The 21507-nt window shown below is 36.4% G+C and overlaps 1 protein-coding gene across 2 annotated transcripts in view; it reads right to left on the bottom strand.

The window, feature by feature from the left end:
* Positions 1–21507, bottom strand: part of VCAN (versican) — a 104239-nt gene that overhangs the window by 22329 nt on the left and 60403 nt on the right. For both annotated transcript variants that reach the window (XM_015590313.1, XM_025047872.1), the window contains 5 exons: positions 13478–18721; positions 10105–10218; positions 7776–7889; positions 3092–3250; positions 1755–1837 (listed from right to left, as the gene is read on the bottom strand). In XM_015590313.1, coding sequence (XP_015445799.1) covers positions 1755–1837; positions 3092–3250; positions 7776–7889; positions 10105–10218; positions 13478–18721 — 5714 coding nt within the window. The remainder of the gene's footprint in view (positions 1–1754; positions 1838–3091; positions 3251–7775; positions 7890–10104; positions 10219–13477; positions 18722–21507) is intronic.

The following is a 21507-nucleotide window of genomic DNA, read 5'->3' as shown; positions in this document are numbered from 1 at the left end:
TTTAATAAAGACTAAAAAAAACCCAAAGGTCCATCACCAATATTAATAAATTATTATATTCATATAATGAAATACTATTCACCAATGAAAATTAACAAACTACAGCTATACAAAACAACATGATGAATCCCAGAGACATAATCATTCATAAAAGAAAGAAAAATCAAAAAAAAAAAAAAAAAACAACATACAGATGCAACAATTGCAGATACACCACCCAGCTAGGACAATCAGAAGAAAATGAGACTATTGATCCAGAGGACATGGTTCATATACCTTGCTGAGAATATATTTTATGGACAATCTACTTTCTCTATTTTTTCTGAATCTTGCCAAAGAACCTATTTATGAACTTGAATGACAATCAGTGCTGATTAAACGTAAAGAGTGATGATAGAGGGTAAGCCAAGTTTTATTTCAGGGTTGCTAAAGGGGTAATGAAGTTACTCTTAAAGTCAGGAGGTATCAGCCAGGACGTCTGTGGCTTTGACTTAGGCCTGAGTTTAAATACTAGCTTCACCACTTAATAGCATTGTGACTCTGGGCAAATATCTCAGCCTACTGACCTTCTCTTTCTTTACCTGTAAAATACCTAATGTCTCCCTTAAAGGTTATTGTAGGGAATGAACAAATTGCAAAGTGCTTAATAGAGTGACCAACACAGACGAACTGAGCCCTAAGTCCACAAGAGCACTGGGAAGCTTTCCAAACAGAGTAGAACTTCCAAAAGCAGAGATTACTTTGGCATCTGTTCTAGGATGAACTTTATATTTTGCCAAACTCATTAAATCTAGATAAGTACCAGGTAATAAATGAAATTTAAGCAGCTAAGTAATTCACACCCGAAAAGAGCTTAAAAATTATTTTCAATTTTCCTTCTTGTTTATCTAATTTAGAATTTAATTTACACTTACCGTCTAGCCCAGTGGATCCCAACTTTGTCTGCATTTTAGAATCGGCTGGGGAACACTTAGAAAATATAGCTGCCAGAGGTTTTGTGATATTGAATTTGAGCTGAGGCCTAGGCATCAGTTGTTTAATTACACTCCCCTGGTGATTCTAATGAGCAGCCAGGGCCTAGAACCACTAGTAAAGCTAACCTCGCTTGAATTATTTCTAAAAATTAGACTCATATGTATTTACTAGTAGTGATTCAAAACAGATTCACCTATCCTGATTTAAGAAACTTATTTCAGCTTACTAAAGGTTATAGCCATTATTACCAAATCACTCCTTTCTTTAAGAAGTAGAGAAAGCTAAAAAACATGAGTCAGCAGAGTTTGAATGGAAGGAAATTCATAAGATTATAATTCAACACTCTTTTTTAAGATGAAAAAATTAGCATTTTTTCTTGGATAAAAATGAACCATGCCTTATAGCAGATTTCCAGTGCAATTATGTAAGAGGAAAAGGTGTATTTTTTAAAAGCCTTTTCTTTTACACTTATGTTTTTCCATTTTACTTTGAAACTATACAAAACAAAGATAACCATCTGAAAGACAGACCTGAGGCAATTCTGATTATGCGGTTTTCTGGTTCAATGGAAATCTGATACATTCTTCTTGTAAAGAAAGCCACAGTGACTGGAGCACTGGAAGTTGAATCAGTTTGAATAGAACTTTACTGTAACCCCCTCTATTTCACTGAGTGACTCTGAGCAACTCACTTAACTGGTCTAATGTCCCCTCTACACCATGCAATCAACATACAGTACCATGTTCCTAGAAATGGCACCATTTTCATTAGCAACTTACCAGTGTGCTGCCATCTGTCCAACGGAAGTCATGCTCAAACATCTTGTCATTGAGGCCTATCCACTGATAATCATGTCCCACACCTAAAAGGTGGTAACAGATATTTTCGTTACCTTTCCCATATATAAATAAAATGTATCAAAAAAGTCATCTTTGGAGTGAATCATGTATCCTCATGCTCTTTTCTGGCCGGATTTTTGTTTAGCTGTTCATAAAAAATCTTTCATGGTCTAGCTAGCTTTTGTTCTTCTGCCCAACATGCTCTAAACTAAAAAGCTAATTCAGAAACATTGTGAAACATTAAAATATCAGACATAGACAATTATTTTCCTAGCGGTTTACTACAATTAAATTTTTTCCAATCCTACTCATAATAGAAACTTTCCATTTTATTTTATTAGGCTATGCCATTGACAAAAATTCAGTGACCCAGTGAAACATGACAGATCTTACCCTAGCTTCATTTTGAAAGCCATGTGTATCTTCTCAAAGCATTTTAAACAGTGAATAACTAGACCAGACAGTTTTGCAAAATTTCCTCCAAAAATTACTTTCAGCATGAGATGAGTCACTTGCAAGCATACCATGCAAAAAAAAATTAATGAACCTCTATCCAGATTGCAAATTAACAATCAAATTTCTACGAGATAGGAAGAATCATGAGAACATATTTCACTGAGCATCAAACAACACTTCATGAGCAAAAATCTTCTGTGTATTTGCTGCATAAGAGCTAGCTGCCCTCCTCTTTGCTATAATCCAACGAGTTATTAAACAGCTCTGGTAGTAAGTTTCATTAGCATTCAGTCTCCACCTATTCATGAGTTTAATATGAAGCCCACTTTCTATGGTCTAAAATAATTAGAAACTTAGATGAGAACCAATTATGCACAGAAGATAAGAACAGGGTGCTATTAAGGATTCAATTTTAATCACTGGGATAGAAATAACTGAAAACAATTTTCTCTTTAATTTTAGACAACATATGCACACATTCAAAATTGGTTACCATAAGAAAAGTAGATTGAACCATAAAAGGTGGCCATTTTTGTTAAGTTAAAAAATTATCAGATTGCAATTTCATATCATTCAACCTATAGCATGCTATTTCACCTATTATTGCTGGCAGACAAAGAAATGCCTTCCTATGTTATAGTTGAACATTTCCCCAAATGGGGAACTCACATAGGAGAGATGGTTTTAAGTAGTTCACAGATGAGGGATTTAATAAGTTGAATCACAACTGAGAAAGCTAGTTTTTATTTAGTTAGATAGAAAGCTAGGAAGGTGGTGAGAATGACTAAAGCTTAGGAAACCAGTGTATGTTTGGTACATACGATTCACAAACATTTGTTCTTCATGAGATAGAATGCTTGTGAGATGGGCGCCCTGCAGACGGCACTCTCTTTCAGCTGCATCCCATGTGCGTCGGTGGGCGAAGTACTTGTAGCACTGCCCTTGGAATTTGTGCCAACCATAGTCACATGTCTCGGTGTCTAGGAAGAAATAAGGCATACACTTATTAAACTCACTTACGTCATTCAAACTTGGCTCATCAATCCAAGTGTTAACAGAACACTCAAGTGAATGTCAATGCAATGTCCCTGAAGTAAAGGATTCATAAAATTTGGTCATGATGACAAAGAAATTATGATAAAGAGAGCTCAACTGATTCCTACCAAGTGGGTGTTTGTATAGCGGGTGGTCCTCAAATAAGGTCATGTTGCTTCTTTCAACTTTGTTTTGTTATAATGTGGGTGATAGACTGTAGAAACTTAACACCTGTTTATATCAATTAGCCTATAGTTAGATACAGGCCTGAGAAATAAAGACTTTATGTTTCATTGCCCTTGGAATTTGTGCCAACCATAGTCACATGTCTCGGTGTCTAGGAAGAAATAAGGCATACACTTATTAAACTCACTTACGTCATTCAAACTTGGCTCATCAATCCAAGTCTATATATACATATATATACACACATATATATATATATAATCTTTCACAACAAGCACACTGTAACCAGTATCCTGGTAGGATGAAAACATATTTCCAGTATCTAAATTTTACACTGGCAGTATGCTCCAGCTATACTTTCTAGATTGTCAGTTTTTATGTATTGTCGCAGGGAAGCAGCCTTGTTCATAGCACAGCATTCTCAGTGGTAATCTTCTCTCAGACTCATCCACTCACAACTGGTGTTAAACTCTATGCATTTAATAATGGTTAATAGAAATAATTTTGAGTTTCACAAAACAATTCTCACAAATACATTTAACTAGTTACATGTAAAAGGTAACAAAACTGCAAAGTTCATAGAATTTAAAGCACCAAGAAAACTTTCCATATTACCTAGTAACCACCCTTCCCTCCCCTAATTTGACTGATCAATGAAGAAAACAACCCTGCTATGTGAAGTAAATGCTTTTTTATATATTGGACTTGGTGGCCAAAGTGAAATCAACTCTTTCTACCCTTCTCTCTATAATTGTGGGAAAATATGCATTCTGAGGGATTTAATTTTTCCCTGGCTTCAGTGATTTAGACCATAATCATACAACAGATGCAACTTATCTCTGAGAGCAGTCTTTATTTCAGTTTAGTCTATCAGGCCTGTTGTTTAGTTATAGCCAGCTGACTAATTGGTTTAAACAATGTGCACTGGAAGTTTTGAGTTTTATTAAAGTGGAGTTTGGAGACCACTACATCTCACAGGAAGAGACTTGGGACACAGCTAGATGATTTGGTATAAAAGGAGCACTCAGTGCCTCAGGACGAAGCGTATTTTCATTACTTGGATGTAGTAGTATTCCCTTTGGGAAGTACTCATGGAAGAATTCAGAGGTGAGGTACAAGTGGTAGGGAAAAACAGATTTTCATATATGAGCGAGTTAGTTTATTAGAGAGGAGTTGGAAAAAATTTTAGAATGCTCTTACTGCTAAAGTCAATAATGCATAATAGCACCAATTTAATTATAATAGCATAGATTTCCTTAACCTTGGAAATTATCACTTATTTTAAGATACACAGGTTAAAATTCTCAAAGACCCCTAATTTATTGAATAATACATCAGAAAAATTCTTCTGTATACTCTTTCTTATCTTCTGTTAACCTAAATGGTTGTAGTTTGGCTTTCTTTGTCTTTTATTATCAAAATAGATTATCATTAAGTATTTTTCCCCCTTATTCAAAACCCCCAAATGATCATGAAATTTAGATGCATGACCACGATATTGCTACAATGCCTTCCTCAGTTAGCAGGTGCATATATTCCTATCAAAACATGGTTCCAAAAAATAGGGGGAGAGTTTCTGTGAAAACCAAATTGGGACAATTTATTTATCTACACTACATAAACCATAGCTTCTCAGTGATTATAAATATATATGCAAATACCACTTAACAAAGTGACTTTAACGAGAGCCAAAAATCCACACCAATTCACTTAATTTTTATTACTCATAAATTCAGTAAAATGTAAGGAAGGACTATGTGTCAAGCAGCATCCCTTCAGATGCTCTTCTGAATGGGAAATATCAGAAGCAGTCTGTTTGTTTTTCCAATCTTAACTAAAAATAATACAATACACATTTCATTTATTAGAAAGCAACCCTTTTGGATGATATTTTCTTAAAAATCATTTGACATAGAGAAATACTTGTTAAGTTTTAAAACTCCTATAAAGAGAGCATAGGTTGTATTACAAAGTCCCAGATTTTAGCTGGCAGTGTTGAAGGTGGTGGGAGCAGGTATGACAACTCCTATTTGTAACCACAGAAGATGAAACTATCACTCTTAATTTCACTGAAAATCCATTATCTTTATAATATATAGGCAATGGTTTCACCTCTGACATATAGCTGTCATGCCTTAAGAAATGTCAGTATATAAGGACTTCTCACTGAATTTGGCTGGGGGCAATCTGTGCACAGAACTGTGTTTCTACTGTTCTAAGACCCTCTTCTAGGTTTCATATCTGTTACCATTCCACCAAAATGTGGCCCCTATTCCAGTGACTGGGAGTTGAGACATTATTAATGTGGAGAAAGAAAAAGTCAGCTGAAGAAACAACACAGTCATCGCCGAAATTTGGATAGAAAACTGTTTAGACAACAATGCTGCTGCTAATGAAGAAAACATTTGCTCTTAGGCAACCTGAAAAGAGAGAAAAAAATCTTTCAGTGTCCTGGCAATAAATCACAGGAGCACAGCTGCATCTGATAAACAGACTGGGATAGTTTTTCTCAGCAAATAATGTAGAAGAATGTTAAACTTGCTATAAGATAATACAGAATGTACCTGAAAGTTAGGTGGCACCAGAAATAAGAGAGAGAAATCAAAACCTTTTCTTTTTAATATTCCTTTAAAGGGATGGAAAAGGTAACTGGCCTCAAAGTCCTTCCCAAGGATCTGTTACCACTGGATCCATCAGGTACACACACACAAATAAAATGCTTACCTGCGAGTTACTTTATAAATGTGAAGATATTGAGAAAAACCCAGACTTTAAAAGGCAGCTTAGGTTCATTTTTCCCACTCTCTAGTTTACTAGCTGGGTGACCCTGAACACATAACTTTTCCTCTCTGAGTCTCAATTTCTGGCCCATTTAACATGGAAGTATGTGTCAACCAAGGAAAATAATGCACCTGAAAGCATCTGATAAACTATAAAGTAGCCAACAAATAGTATATCTTTTTATTCTCTGCCAAGAATTATGCCGAGTCACCGAGATGAGGGGTTTTATCTGTTTTTTTCAGAGCTCTATCTCCAGCGCCCACAACAGTGCCTAAGAGGGAGTAGGTGCTCAATAAACACCTGTTGAACAAATGATTCTTTGAATTGCTCCTTATACTTGGAACTAAGGGAAGCCAAAATCATTTAAATATATTTTTAATATTTTCTGTCTCATCCTTTTTTTCCTTCAACGAATAGCATCTTTCTTACTGTTTTCCTTTAAGAAGATCTTGGTCAATTTTCATATTAACCTTTTAAAATTTTAAAACAAACAGACTCATACTATGCAATAAAGACAAAAAAAAAAAAAACCTAAAAACTCATCACTCATCTTTTTCGATGGGCAAGTTAATACATGCTCCTTTTAGTTTTGCTTTATTGCGGTGACGTCCAGATTAACGCTGAAAAGCAAAACGCAGGGCCAGCTCAATGTTTCTGAGTGTCTAACACATTTTCATTTTGTCTGGTGGAAAAGAAGTTTGGCAGTAGGCATTTTTGACAAAGCCAAACCACTGTATGATTTTACATAGAGGAAATCGATGTTTCAAAGCCTAGTATGCTGAGCATGCAATCTGTTTCTGATTGCTAGACTAAGAATGTTACCATTAACCACCTAATATCCACTCTCAGGTTGGTCATAAAATGCAAATTACAGAGATCATGAGATTCGAGCCATCATGAACATAAGCCTTTCTTTCATTCAGAAAAAGTAAATGCTTCTTCAGTAGGAAAATTCCCTGTTGAGCAGATTCACAATATTTTTTTTACATAGTGTTTGCCAAGCTAACGCTAATGTATTCTAACAACTATATCAACTCATTCTCCAGAGATAATTGGCTATGAAAAATAAGCCCCTTGAGTCTCAAATGTTTAGGGAGAGAAAATAAAGGCAACTGACATTGAGTTCAATACTCCTTGGTATGAACCAAGGAATATTAAGGTCAATGCCTAATTTGTCCTAGGAAGAAAATGTACAACAATTGTTCCTTTTGTTGGCTAGATGTTCTTAAATTCAGCTCAGTGAGCCTGTCTGTAATTGCATTCCATCAGCAAAACAATGAAGATCAAGTCAACACTGTTTTTCAGATGTTGTGAGCTATGGACACATAAGAAAGTCTAATATATTTATGTAACTTGTGAATTTCCTCTGCAGGAAAGAATAAGCAGTACGGCCAAAACTGCCTTTAAAAAAATCCAATCATTATGACAAAAGGCTATCTAGAAGTAACATTCAAAATGAAGTATCGATAATGTTCATCACACCAATGTTGCAATGGCTCTTACCTTGCTCGCAAAGTGCACCAACATAGCTGGGAAGACAGAGGCACCTGAATGTATTAAAACCATCGACACATGTGGCTCCATTGCGACAGGGGTTAGAGTGACATTCATCAAAATCTGAAATGAAATTATAAAAGTACAAAGAAAAGTATGTTTAAAAAAGTCAAAAGATTCTATTTAATGTAAGTTTGCGAGATAAAATACAAGATAGCCAGTTAAATCTGAATTTCAGATTTAAAAAAATTAGCATCAGTACATCCCATATTATATTTAGGACATTCTTAAAATAAAAATTTATTCTTTTTTTAATCTGAAATTCAAATTTAACTGACCGTCCTGTATTTTTATTTGCCAAGTATCTAGCAACTGTAAGAAAAGTTCAAAGATATTGGAGGAGAGTCATTGCCTCCATTTCTTTTTGATGAGTATATGAGCCCTAAAACAGATAAAGTTTTAGTCTAGTCTTCTCACTCCCAACCCTGGTTCATTCTCTGATTACCTCACAAGTGGAATACTGAAAATATCTAACTGGCCTCCCTATCCCTGTCCCTTCCCTCTCCGATATGTCCTTTATTCTACTGATTGTCATCTTCTTTAGGCAGTCATGATAATTTGACTCATTGGCCACCAAACATCCAGGACAGTTATCCCCAAAGTGTGGTCAGTGGACCAGCAACATAGGTATCACCTGAGAATGTTAGAATGCACTAAATCAGTTTCTGGGGGTGCGGTGGGGGTTGGATAACACCAATCTGTCTTAGCAGGCCCTCCAGGTGATTCTGATGCACACTAGAGTTTCAGAATCACTTAACTAGAGCATAAAGTACAACTATTTAGTACATGGGTTCAGGTCTTCCTCAGGCTTGTCTAAATCCAACCTGCTTTCTAGTATTCTCTCCCAATATGTTTCTTTCTCATAAACTCATAAGTAGGCATACCTGAATACGTGCAATCATCCAGATGCATTCTGCAGTTTGTGGCTTCTGTGTTTTTGTTCGATGTGTCTGAGTCTCCTACCACCACCTATCAGAATCCTTCCCACCTTTTAGATCTGTATTAAATGCAACCTGTCTACACAGACTTCCATGATCTCCTCTGATGAGATTAATGACTTTATTCCCATAGCAGTTTGCAATTCTACTAAAATTTTAATGTTCATATTAAGTAAAAAGAATATTTAAAAAATGAATATACAAAATAAATTACATTTCCAAGAGGTATGATTCTTATCTAAAGAAGTGATCTTAGTAATGATGACATTTTATATAGTAATGATACCAAACACTTTTAAGGTGCTTGCTAAGTGCCAGACACTGTTCTAAGAGCTTCATACGTATTAATACATTACATTATTTTTAATTGATTTTAATGTAAAAGGAGTAAGGGATAGATATATGCCTATATATACATATATATAATTATATATATGTAATTATTTTTTAAATGTTATCTATTGCTATATCTATATCCCTACTAATTAGCACACGGAGCTTACTAATTCTGTTGGCCCTTTTTTTTAAGACAGGTACTCTTTTAATATGTATGTTGGGGTTTTATCCCAATATTTCCGTGGGCCTTCTTAATCATTATGAGGATATCATCATGATATTTCTAAAAGAAGCACCTGGCCAACATTACATTCCATCATTTCTTTCATCAGAGGTGAGGTCTATATTTAGCCAAATAAAAAATGGGTTTTGTTTTTGTTTTTGTTTTTGTTTTTGTTTTTGTTTTTGTTTTTTAAGAAAAGGAAACCTAAATAAGAATGAGAGTAAAAGGAACTGATTTGGTAAAGACAAAATCATATTCATTGGAACCCAAAAGACGGGAGGAAGACGATAATCTCGCACCTCCTTGAGGTGGAGGTGAGTTAGACAGGCTGCTGAAGGCAGCCACAGAAGGACAGTCAGAGGAACAAGTTATCTCAAAACATAAGAGCTAAACTCCCTAGTTTTAAAATATAACTTTCTAAAAAAAAAAAAAAAACTTTGTATTAAAATTGATTATGTATCGATATTCAGATTTGAAGAAATAGATTAAAATTTTTGTTAATATTTACACAAATTTACATTTGTAGAGCCTGTCTACAAAAACCACGAAAAGATATAACTGACTTTAGTAAGGTTCACTGAGTTTTAGGTATATTAACAAAATTCAACAACCATCTCTCCCCATTTCCATTAAATTACTCTATGGTTTTAACATCATCGAACGTTTAATTCGTCTATGCATGGGTTTCTCTGGAATCCTCTGATTTATTTGAGCAATATAAATTCTCCCCAAATATATCTTTTGGAAAAGCAATACGCTCTTTCAGGCAAGGACAACTTACCAAGTTCACACTGGTCGCCACTGTACCCTGGCACACAGGTGCACACATAGGAAACTTCAGTAGAGTAGCAGGTGCCTCCATTAAGGCACGGGTTTGTTTTGCAGCGATCAGGTCCTATCATGTTCAGCAAAGTAAGAAAAGCAATTAGGCTCATCTCTAACCTTCAGTGAAGTTTAGCATAAAATGTCACTTATCGTTACAATACTATAAGCTTTACCATAACAATTTGGAGATACTACAGATAAAAATTAACATTAACTTTACTCTCTAGAGTGTTTCTTGGCATTATAACTAATTGTTACAAATCGCATTTAGTCATTTCTGGGATTCAATCATCATTATTTTTAAACAATATTTTGTACTGTATCTGGCAACTAATATATTCTACTGCAGATTTAGTTGGCATGATAATGGCAATTGATTTTAGTCAAAAATGATTACACATATGTGCACAGTGAATGGAAATGTATTCTTTTAAACGAGGTTAGTTCATGTGAAATGGCTGAATACACAGAACATGCATTCTTTTTAGCAGATTGGCTTGTTACCATCATTTGAATTATTATTGCCTTTTACCACTTAATGCTCAGAAACTGTTTTTCTTCGAAAGTGTGCACTGAAGTCTCTTCTGCTACATTAATATGCTTTTTCCAAAAACACGTTCCAAATGTACTCCTTTAAACTATACTTGAAGAAAAGCAACACATGGATTAAACTCTACTGTATAAAAACAAACCCAAACACAAATCTTCACCTAAAATAACCCCCCCAATTTTTATTACAATTTTTCTCATTAAAACACAAATAAAATCGACACTTCTAGCAGATAAATATATAGGCCAGAGACACAAATTTATGAGGAGAGACAGTTTAAAATATGTTCTTCTAATACTTTTACACTATTTGAAGTACATTTATTATTCTTTAACAATGCTTGGATAATTGTTTTTATATTAACAGCCTATATTCATTATTTGAATATTTTTCTAGAATTCTTTTTTTGAAATGTTCAAAATGCAAAATACAATTTAAAGTTTTACGAACTAATTGAGATAAATAGATTATATGTGGAATACAACCACATTTTCAAGAATTTTAGACCTGAAATCCTAAATTAATTACACATGAAAAGAAAATACCTACTTATGAACTATGAACTTAAGGAATAGTAAGATAAACAAGGAACTGCTATAGAAGATAACTGAGCCTTTTTCACATAGGAGAGTCAAACTCAAACTTTCTGAGTGTTAAGTAAATTCTAGACTACTAGAAAGACTTGATAGATTCACATTCACATGTGTGGGGTTCAACATTATAATTAATTAGGTTAGTTAAGATGCTTACACCTACATCTTCAAAAACTATCCCAATTTTTCTAAGATTCTCTTTTCTAAGACTTCTACAAATATTTAACAATCTCACATTTTAGCCTTCTGCCTTTGAAAGTACTCTGCATAGAAGACGAGGCTACATTCAATGAATCTACACGTGGCCTTCAGTGCAAAATCAACAGGACACAGACGTGAAAGTGCTTGGTAAAATTGTGACACAAATGTGAACTACTGATATTGTCCCCGTTACAAACACTAGACACCATGCTAAGAGTATGGAACAAGGACTTGGCAAGAAAGTGGGTCTTTCTGTGACTTAAAGTAGATTAGCAGGAAAGTTTTACTTTTACTAACTTTATTCTCTACACAGTTTGAATTAATCTCTGAAAGTTGAATCTGCAACAAATAGACCAGGCAATCCAATATGAGCTGCCATGTACTGAATTAACCTAAAGCAATAATCTGTTTTGCGATGAAGACACAAGCTCTAATTCTAGGTAAACATCGTGGACTGGATAAGTGGTATGCGTTTCTCATTCATTGTCAAACCTAACTCTCTGTATATGTATATGGTTATTACCAATGGATTCTATATCATATTTTCACCAACCTGAAGTATATTTCAACTAAATTACAAAAGAATAAATATTGGCCAGATAACTTATCATTTACAGATTAAATATAGAGTGACGACAAAAAATTAGTCAACCTTTGATCAACTTTATTCATAAAATACTTCAAGTCATTTATAAAAGTTGCACTTTACAACTATTTCACTCCATCTGAAGCACAACAAACTGAAGCATTAGTGGCACGAAAGAATGTCGAAACAATCAGAAGAATAATTCTAAATATAGTCATGCTGTAAAACATATTCATTAAAATAAAACATATCTTTAACCAACACAGCCCTTGAAGTATTGATCTTCTTTTCTAGGTAGCAGTTAGGTGATGATGGCTACTTGTGGACCCTACTGACATTATTATTTAAATAATGTTCCTGGAAAGCACCATTACAACAGTTTCCTCAATATTATCAGGCTAGATTAAAAAAAAATAACAAATTCTACAAAGTAAAAATTTCAAAATTTCTGGTTTACATGTCATTAAATATCAACTATCTACTTTTATACTGTATTAATAGGAAACCACAAAGAACAATGAAAAGACCATGGATTTGGGAGTGTGGCTGATCTGGGTTCAAATCCCACTTTTGCCAAGGTGAGTGTGGCTGTGCAACGCTGGCAAATTACAGAACCTTTCTTATAAACGGGGATAGCAGTATATATTGTATAGCCTTTCGTGACGATCAAATAAGATAGTCTATATGAACCAGTATTAAATTCATGCTTTCTGTCTACTCAGTAAAACACACACACACACACACACACACACACACACACACACACACAACAGAAATCCTCTTGTGACAGGCAAAACATGAATAAATAATGAATACCCACTATGGCTAGTCACTGCATTAGAAGCATTATAGCATTGTGTAAACTACCTGGAGTAAGGAAATTACAGAAAAGTATGAACTGATAACTCATATTGCACAAACGATGTAAAATGTTTATTAGAGCTATTTACTACTGTTAAAGTTTAAAGACCTGACAAATTTTGATATTGCCATAATAGAACCCATCATTGGGAGATTTTTAAAAAGTAGATTCTTTTCTCTTTTTAAAACTAAGATGTGTAACTATGAGACATAAGACAAAGCAATACTTTAGTTATGAGTAAAAGGAAAGTGAATTTTTACACCACTAACAAATCCAGTTTTACCATGGTACAATTGTATGTTGTTTCTAAAACCCGGAAAAAATACAAAGAACATCCATAAAGCTCAGAAATAATCTGTACTTACTTTCTTTGCATCTCATTATGGACTTAATACTGTAACCTGGCCTGTTGTTATGCGAACAATATAAAAATCTCCACTGATTTAACATTACAATAAAAATTACTTACATATATGTGTTAAGACCAAGGGACTATTTCCAAGTTTGGAAACAGATTTATTGATGTTGTGACCTTACCTGGTAAATAGACTGCTGTGCCTTCCACTGACTCTTCATTCATGCCAATCAGGAAACCGGTTTCATTAGAAGTTTCCGGAAGGTAAAGTGATGGTGTTTCAAGTACAGTACTTAACTCTGCAGGGCGTACTGTTGCCTGATTATTGGAATCAAGAATTCTCACTGATACTTGCTGTTCTGATGCTGCTACTGTAGAATCTTGCCCTCTGATCAAAGCTGCTTGCGTTTCAGGGTTTATTTCCAGAGAAGAAGGAACAGTGGGCCTCTCAGAAGTCTGTGGGCTGGGCTGAGGCACCACACTTGCCTCAGCCCCATAAGTTGCAGAAGCAGAAGTAGATGGTGGCCACAGTGTAGCGCCCTCTAGCTTAATTTCACCAGCAGCTGTGACAACAGTTCCAGCCTCAGGTGTTCTCATGCTAGGAAATACCTTGATTATTTCTGCAGAAAGTTGAACATTGGTTTTATTTTGAGAATCTTGGAGAATCTCAGTTCCTTCTTCAGCAGTTAGTTCTGTGGGAGAGGCTTCCATTTGTTCTAAAAACTTAGATTTACTTTCATCTTCTGTAGGTTCTAATTCTGTGTCAGGAGGTAGGGTTGGAGGCCCAGTTATATGTAAATACTCTTCACTTGATGGTTTGAAAGTCACTTCAATATCTGCAAGTTTTCCTGGGGATGTTTGAGATGTGCTGGCATCTACACCGGGCAGAGCACTTGGCTGGGGGCCCTCTGTGTGCTCAGAGGCTCCACTGCCTAAGTGGACAGTGAACGTGGATGATGGTGTCTGAGAAGACAACTTTTCAAAAGCCAAAAGTGCTGACGTTATATCAGCGTAATCTGGGGGATTAGATCCTTCCATCATATTAGGTGCCTCTGTTGAACTCTGAGCAACAAGATGGGTAGTACCAATACTTACGTGGGGTGTAGAGTCTATCAGTGCCTCCCCAGCTCCTGAAGAGAATTCTGGCTGAAAAGAAGGACCTACATATTTCTTTTCTTCATACTCTTCCTGTGTCCTTTCCAGATGACCCAATGTTGATATTACTTCACTTTGGTCTGCAATGGCTTGACCATCAGACAAAGTGCTCGACTCCAAGATGTCTTCCAGGGCTTTTGTTTCCACTTTTCGTTCTTCAATGTTTGGATGAACTGTGGCAGACTTACTAGGAATGGGCAGGGATGTTGCTGTGGGAAGCAAAATATCTAATTCTGTTTCTGTGCTTGGGATGGGGATCCCAGTTGTAAAAATCAAGCTCATGTGGTTGACTTGGCTTCCATCTTCAGAAGTCATCAATTCGTTGTGTGCTGCCTGAGTGTAGCTAGCCAGAAGAGTGTCACCGGAGCCCTCAAAGTTTTCCTCAGTTAAGGAAAGATTAACAGTTGCCTCATACTTCTCTTGAACTTGAGTACTTTCTTCATTACTGCCTTGTGGTCCTGATGGTATCTCTGGATCTATGTCCGTCTGCATTCCAAGGATGTCTTCGTAGATGGGTTTAGTGTGATCAATATCTATGATAGTATTTTTATCTGATGTCAGCTCAGGTAGAATTTCAAGGATGGCACTCTCTGTAATTGTCAATATTAAATCCTTGTCCTCTTTGTCCAGATCTATGATAACATTTCCGGTGGCTTTTCTTCTGTCAGGTTTTAAGGTGGCACCCTCGAATCCCGTGAAAGAGTCCTGGAAACTATCCGCAGCACCTTCTGTGGACCTCTTATACGACACTGTATTTGACAGTGTGCTAGTTGGATCAAGGGAGCTTTCATTCTGCTCTGAATGAAGAGGCAGAACCACTGAAACCGTTGGGAATCCAGTGACAGTAACGGCATTAGCACTTGGATCCTCAGGATGTTTTTCCAGGGATCTATCAGAAACAAATGTGGTACCTCCTTGCCCAGTTGCCTGAGTAGTTCCAGAGGTGTGGACTAAATCAGCTATAGCCAGTTCCCCAGATCCTTCTCCAGAATGTTCATAAAACAAGTCAGATAGTTTTGGTGCTGATGTAACAGATCCTTTGGCCATTTCAAAACCATAAGCTCTAGGCAGAAAATCAGTGGAAGAGGTTATTGTTGCTCTAATTTCTGCTGCTGAAGAGTTCTCATTAGAGATTTGTTCAGTCATAGGTGGGGGTCTACTAGTCTGGATTTCTTCTGCCCAACTGTGAGTCTGATTCTGAGGATGTTTATTGTCTGTGGAGAAAGTGAGAGATACCATCGAGGGTCCTTTTGTCCTGGTGTCACTTAAAATTTCTAGTAATGTTGTGCTAGATGCTGTCTCACTATCTTCAGAGATGTTGTCTGTTTTGGAAATGAGTGGTCTAACTTCATTTGCCACATTTCCCATTCCCTCATAGTCTTCAGTTGTATCACTTAAGATGCTGGTTTCTAATCTTTCCACTTGAGAAGTCCGGGGATATAATGTGCTAACGATTTGTTCCATTTCAGTAAAATTCACTGACACTGTAGAAGGCAAAACTTCTTCTCCTGATCCCAGTCCAGAGAATAAAAGATTAGTATCAGACTCTTTAATTATTGGTCCCATAACTTTGGGGAAGGGTTTTACAATTTCTTCCTCTTTGATTGATGAATCTGTAACTATACTTTCAGCTAGTATAGATTCAGTCACTGAGGCAGTAGCTAAGAAAAAATGAGATTTTTTAGTAACTTCAGGGAGAGTAGTGTAAGGTTCCAAACCCTTTGCATCTAGATCTGGAGGAGACGTGTCAACTAAGGAAATGCCTTCCTCCATTTCCTCACCGGTACTGTAAGTTATCTTTGTCGTTAGTGGAGAAAAATCTGTGATTCGGAATCCAGTTTCGGTAAATGTTTGTGAATCAAAAATTGTTTGTTCTGGTGCAACAGAGCTTTGCGGGGAGTCAAAAGACTTTTGATCTTGAAGCTTTACCTCTGATGCTGCTTCAGTTTCAATTTCTTGTCTTACGGGGTTGATTTCTTGCATGGACCATAATTTGGTTGGTTCTGTTGTCTGGGGAAAGTCCACTGAAACTGTGCCATCGACCTTCACTTCCCCCTTTTCTGTTGGAGCTTCAGTACCTTCAGCTTCTGCTCTTGGTAAAATGGTGGATCCTTTATCATCTTCTTTGATAGTACCTTCTTCTCCTAATACTTGGTCAATAAACGGGGACTCTGTACCAAGAACATTTCCCACAGCACTGGGAAACATTTGGTCAACAGAACTTCTGACTGAGACCAATTGCTCACCTGAGCCCTCAGCTGAGGCTGTGAACTCTTCCCAAGGGAAGGCTGAAGTGCTAGCTAAGGTGCCTTCAGGTCCTTCCAAGTCAGCTGTGTAACTGATGTGATCTGAAGCAGGTATTGCAGATGGTAAAATCTGGGTATCTTTAAATGCTGCATCCCCAGAGCCTTCCATTATTACTCTTTCTTCTTCTTTTGTAATGGGATGAGATATTGTTGAGTATTCTTTAAAGTCACCACTGAAATCTTCCTCCAAAGGAAACTCTGGAGAAAAGCCCTTTATTTCTGCCTCATTCTTTGGCTCCCTTAAAACCTCTGATGCCAGATATTCCTTGGATGTTTGGTTTATAATTTCAGTAACCTCTCTGTCCATCACAGTATTCAAAACTAGTCCTGTTGGCTCAAAAGGGAATATAGTTTCCACATGGGGAGACCAAGTGGCAGCTGCTTCCTTTTTGGTTTGAGGTTCAGGCTCTAAATTTAATGGAAATACAGAAAAAGTGGTGGTTTCTGGGTCAGCAGCAGATTCTCCAGAGCCCTGCTCCATAAAGAGAGAGATGGAGGTACCTAAGACAGTGGACAGCCCTTCTTGAACCCCAGGCTGGCTGCTACTGTTGGGCTCAGTGTTCTGTGGCCCCGAATTGTCAAAGACATTTGTTTCTGTAAAGACAAGAGTAGAACTTGTCATTTCCCTTTCCGACTTTGTAGGTGTCATCAAGGACATAAAACTGTTCCTGGTAGCAGATGCTGAATCACTAGACGTAGCTTGATTTGAGTTTTCTAATTCAGGAGGTAAAATTAATTTATCCGATGTCTGTGTAGGCAAATGTAGCTGAAATGTAGAAGCTGTACCTGTGATTCCCTCCTCCTCATATTTCCTTTTCTTTCCCTCAAGAGATGTACTGAAAACCCACTCAGATGTGTCTATTTCCCGTACAAATTTGGTAGGCACTACTTCTGAAGAAGGTTGTTCAGAAACCGAGTAAATGGTGGTTGCGGGAACATCAAAAAGGTTGTCTGTGATCATGATCTTGCTAGTGTCTAAAGTAACCAGTGTATCTGTAGTATTTCTCTGTGATAAATCAGTTACCATGGTGAACATTTTATCTTTATCTTCTTCTGCTTTCCCAGACCCTTCAGGAATTGGAATTGAAGGGCTCCCTGAGAGCTCTACAGTTTGTCTCGAGGCTATTTCCATCCAGCTTTCCGCAGTGGACAATGGGTCAGCAGGCCAGGGATTTCCTGTTAAGGTAATTGATACTTCCTCCGAAACATCTGCTGACCCAGAACTTGGAACTGTACTTGGAGTATAGGTGAAAGAAGTACTTTTTTCTGCCTCTTCACCAAATGTTACTTCTGTAGCCCTTGAAAAGATCATTTCTGGAGATTCTTGGTCAGTGGCAATTTCTCCTGAAGACTCTTCAGAAGACAGAGATTCAGGTTCAGCACGTCCATGCACCAGATTATCAAGTTCAGGACCTTTCTCTGTGACCGATTCTGGTCCCTCTGTGGCTTCTCGCTCATGGAATGAAACTGTGGGGAAAACATCAGACTCCCCACTTGAAAAATGTTCTGGTGTTTCAGGGTAAGTTTCAGGCTTCCATGTAATTTCAAGCGATTCAGTTGTTTCTTTAGATTCATTAGGTTGCACGGCAGTAGATGATCCAGTTTCAGCTATTATAAAATGATGAGTATCACTTTCACTGCTGTCTGAAAAATTCTGAGAAGGTGCAACACTTTCAAATTGGCCACGCCTGGCTTCTGCCGCCTCTGGGTCCTTGGGCACAGTGGTGACTAGATGCTTCCCATTTATGTACTGTACTGATGGGGTGGTCGTTACTTCAGTAGCATTTGCACAGTCTTCATCTTCCTCTTCATCTTCTTCACTGTGGTATAGATCTATCTCAATTAACTCAGGTAAAATTTCAGCAATTATATGGTCCTCTGGATCTGTTTCTTCACTACAAGGTTCATCTTCTTTAGATTCTGAATCTATTGGATGACCAATTACACTCAAATCACTCATTCGACCTGAAAAAAACAAAGAGTTTTCACAATACTTAAATAGAAGATTTGGCAGTGTATGACAGAAGAAATCGATAGCAAGGCTGGTAGATCACACTCACACACACAAGGAAAGATTCAACTCTTTTTACATTAAGTGCAATCACCCTTCTACACATAGTTCTCAGTCTTCAGACTTGCTGTTTTATATTAAGAATAGGAAAATAAATCCAATTTAAGATTATAGAAACAGTTATGAAAACTCTTTAACATGTTTAACAAAACAGACTGTAAAATGAAAAAAGAAATCACATATATACATTGTAATTGAGAAATGTGCGAATTCATCTTTGTATGAGCTGAAAAAGAATTTAAAAATTAAGACCAAATCATACAGAAAAAGTAGTTGATTATTGTCCTTTATGTAAGAGGGTGCTTAGACACTCTCTATTCCATAGAGAAATGAGAAGAGATTTTTTTCCCCAGACTTTTGCCACGATCTATTTACAGAAGACTGCTTTCAGAAAAGTAGAAGAGAGGTTTCTTTGCAGACCTTTCACAATGCAATGACAACCTCTCCCCACTGCAACAGTGAAACAAGACTTAGCTGCATAAGCTGCAGCCGCCTCCCAAAGGGCAGGAAGCCTTGGACAAGGGGCTCTGTACACACATGGATAGCTCACCAAAAGCACCCAGAAGGAAGAGCCCTTCACATTTTTACACTTTTATCCTTCATGAAAGGTAACCTGGATTGGGTCAATAATAGTTCCTTTAAAAAAAAAAAAAAAATACTTCTTCCAAAAGACGTTTAAGAGTCACAACTAACATTTGAATGAACATACTTTAAATAAATAACAGATATCCTCAGTACATTCTCTATATTGTAAATTATTGTAGGGTGCCAACCACTAAACCCCGTTGACTTTTCTGCCTCCAGAAATACACCATCAAAGCTCCTTGTCTGGGCACCAAGAAAGGGGAAATTCTGGGCCCTCACTTTCAACAGAATGCAATTCAGTTTTCCCAAGAAAGAGGGTCCTGCCACTACAGCTGCCCTACTCCCAGTGTCACAGCAATGTAAAAAGGGGCCTGTGGGTGCGCTGACCCATAAAAAAGACAAAGCAAAACATGGAGGATTGCACAGTCTCGCCTTCCAGCCCCTAGGAATACTGTTGCAGAATTAGTGTTCGGCCTAGCCCCAATCCATGTCATATATGCTCAGGCTGAACCAGAGAAGCTTACAGGAGGAATAATTACGACGGAGCCACCCTGCTCCCCATTGGTAGGGAGAGTGTTCCTGTTGCCAGAAGGCGCTCCCTTCCATATGTGAAAGGATAAACATGTAGTATTTACTGATAAGTCAGGAAAGAAAAAAACCCTACTGAGAAAGAACCGGTATTGCTTGTATTCTCTATGCATCAATGTAACTATGGAAGTATATGAACTATCCATAAAAACTCCACAAACCTCCTTCTATGTTTTGAACTATGGTTTGTTTTAAAAAAATGAATGACTTATGTAACTAGAAGACATATACTATATTTACATTTATCCCTTTCACTCTAATTTTTTAAAAAAAGGAAACTTTTCGTATGCCATCACGTCTTCACTGTATTATCTTCACTGTAAAAAATAGTACTTGTGTAGGGCTGGGTTACTCTTACCCTAACTATGTGCTCTTCCTTATTAACTTTCACATATTACAGCTCATTTTTTTATATTTCCATCCCATTCTACTCCATACACTTAGCCTTTCTATTAGGCAAAGAAAGGCTCATGGGTAACCAAAGGAATGAAAAAATATTTCTACCATAAGAGAAGTGAGATCAATGCATAATCCTAGTATATTCAAGATATAAAATGAATATAGATGATTTCTGTCACAGATGTTGCAACTACTCCTAATCGCCAAACAAGAAAATGACTAAATGCTTTTCCTTTTTTCAAAAAAAATAATTAAACGAATAAGTATGTTCAATATTAGATTACTGAAGCTGTTACAGTGATCTAATAGTGCCTCATGGTGTATGTTCTAAAAGAAAATAAATAAAATTTTCAGAGAATAACATTTTTAATATGGCTCGTGTTGAAGCCTACATTTTCACTATGAAAAAAGAATGAGGGAATATATATGCATACGCACATATATGCATATGAGAGAATGCATTTTAAATGCCTTTTGCATGAACTAATCTCTTGAAATATCACATCAATAATTCTATATAAATTAAGTAGTCTCACACTGTGAACACCATCTGAATATAGTTAAGTCAGACTCCGTTATTCTATACAACTTCGTAAGATTTAACTGGAGTTTTGAAACTGCGCCTATCTTAATGCTTATACCTTTGTTTTACATTCAACCTTTTCATTAAATGTAAATAAAACTAGAATTCATATTAAGAAATATCACACACAGACACTAAATTCATATAGTACCTTCCATTTAAATACAGAAAAAAAAATTTAAATAAGAAACATGAATCTGTGTCAAGCATAGAAAGCAAAGCCACCATATTTTGTACCTTTTTATAAATAGAAGAGATAAAACAAACCATTCAGCCAAGCTTCTCCAGCCAAACACAAGGATAAATAAGAAAATAACTGATCGATATCATTTATTTATAAACTCCTAGGCTAGGAATAGGGCAAAAACACTCGTTATTGTTATAGATTTGTTTGGGTTTCTAAACAAATTCCTTACTTTTAAAAAATAATATTAAAAAATGGATATAAACATATCCCATGATCTTCCTACTGAGTCATTATGGAAGGTGATTCCATCAAATATGATGTAGGTAGTTTTATAAATA

Source organism: Pteropus alecto, unplaced genomic scaffold (assembly GCF_000325575.1).
Source record: "Pteropus alecto unplaced genomic scaffold, ASM32557v1 scaffold20, whole genome shotgun sequence".
NCBI lineage: Eukaryota > Metazoa > Chordata > Mammalia > Chiroptera > Pteropodidae > Pteropus > Pteropus alecto.
This window is presented reverse-complemented; position numbering and strand designations above follow the sequence as displayed.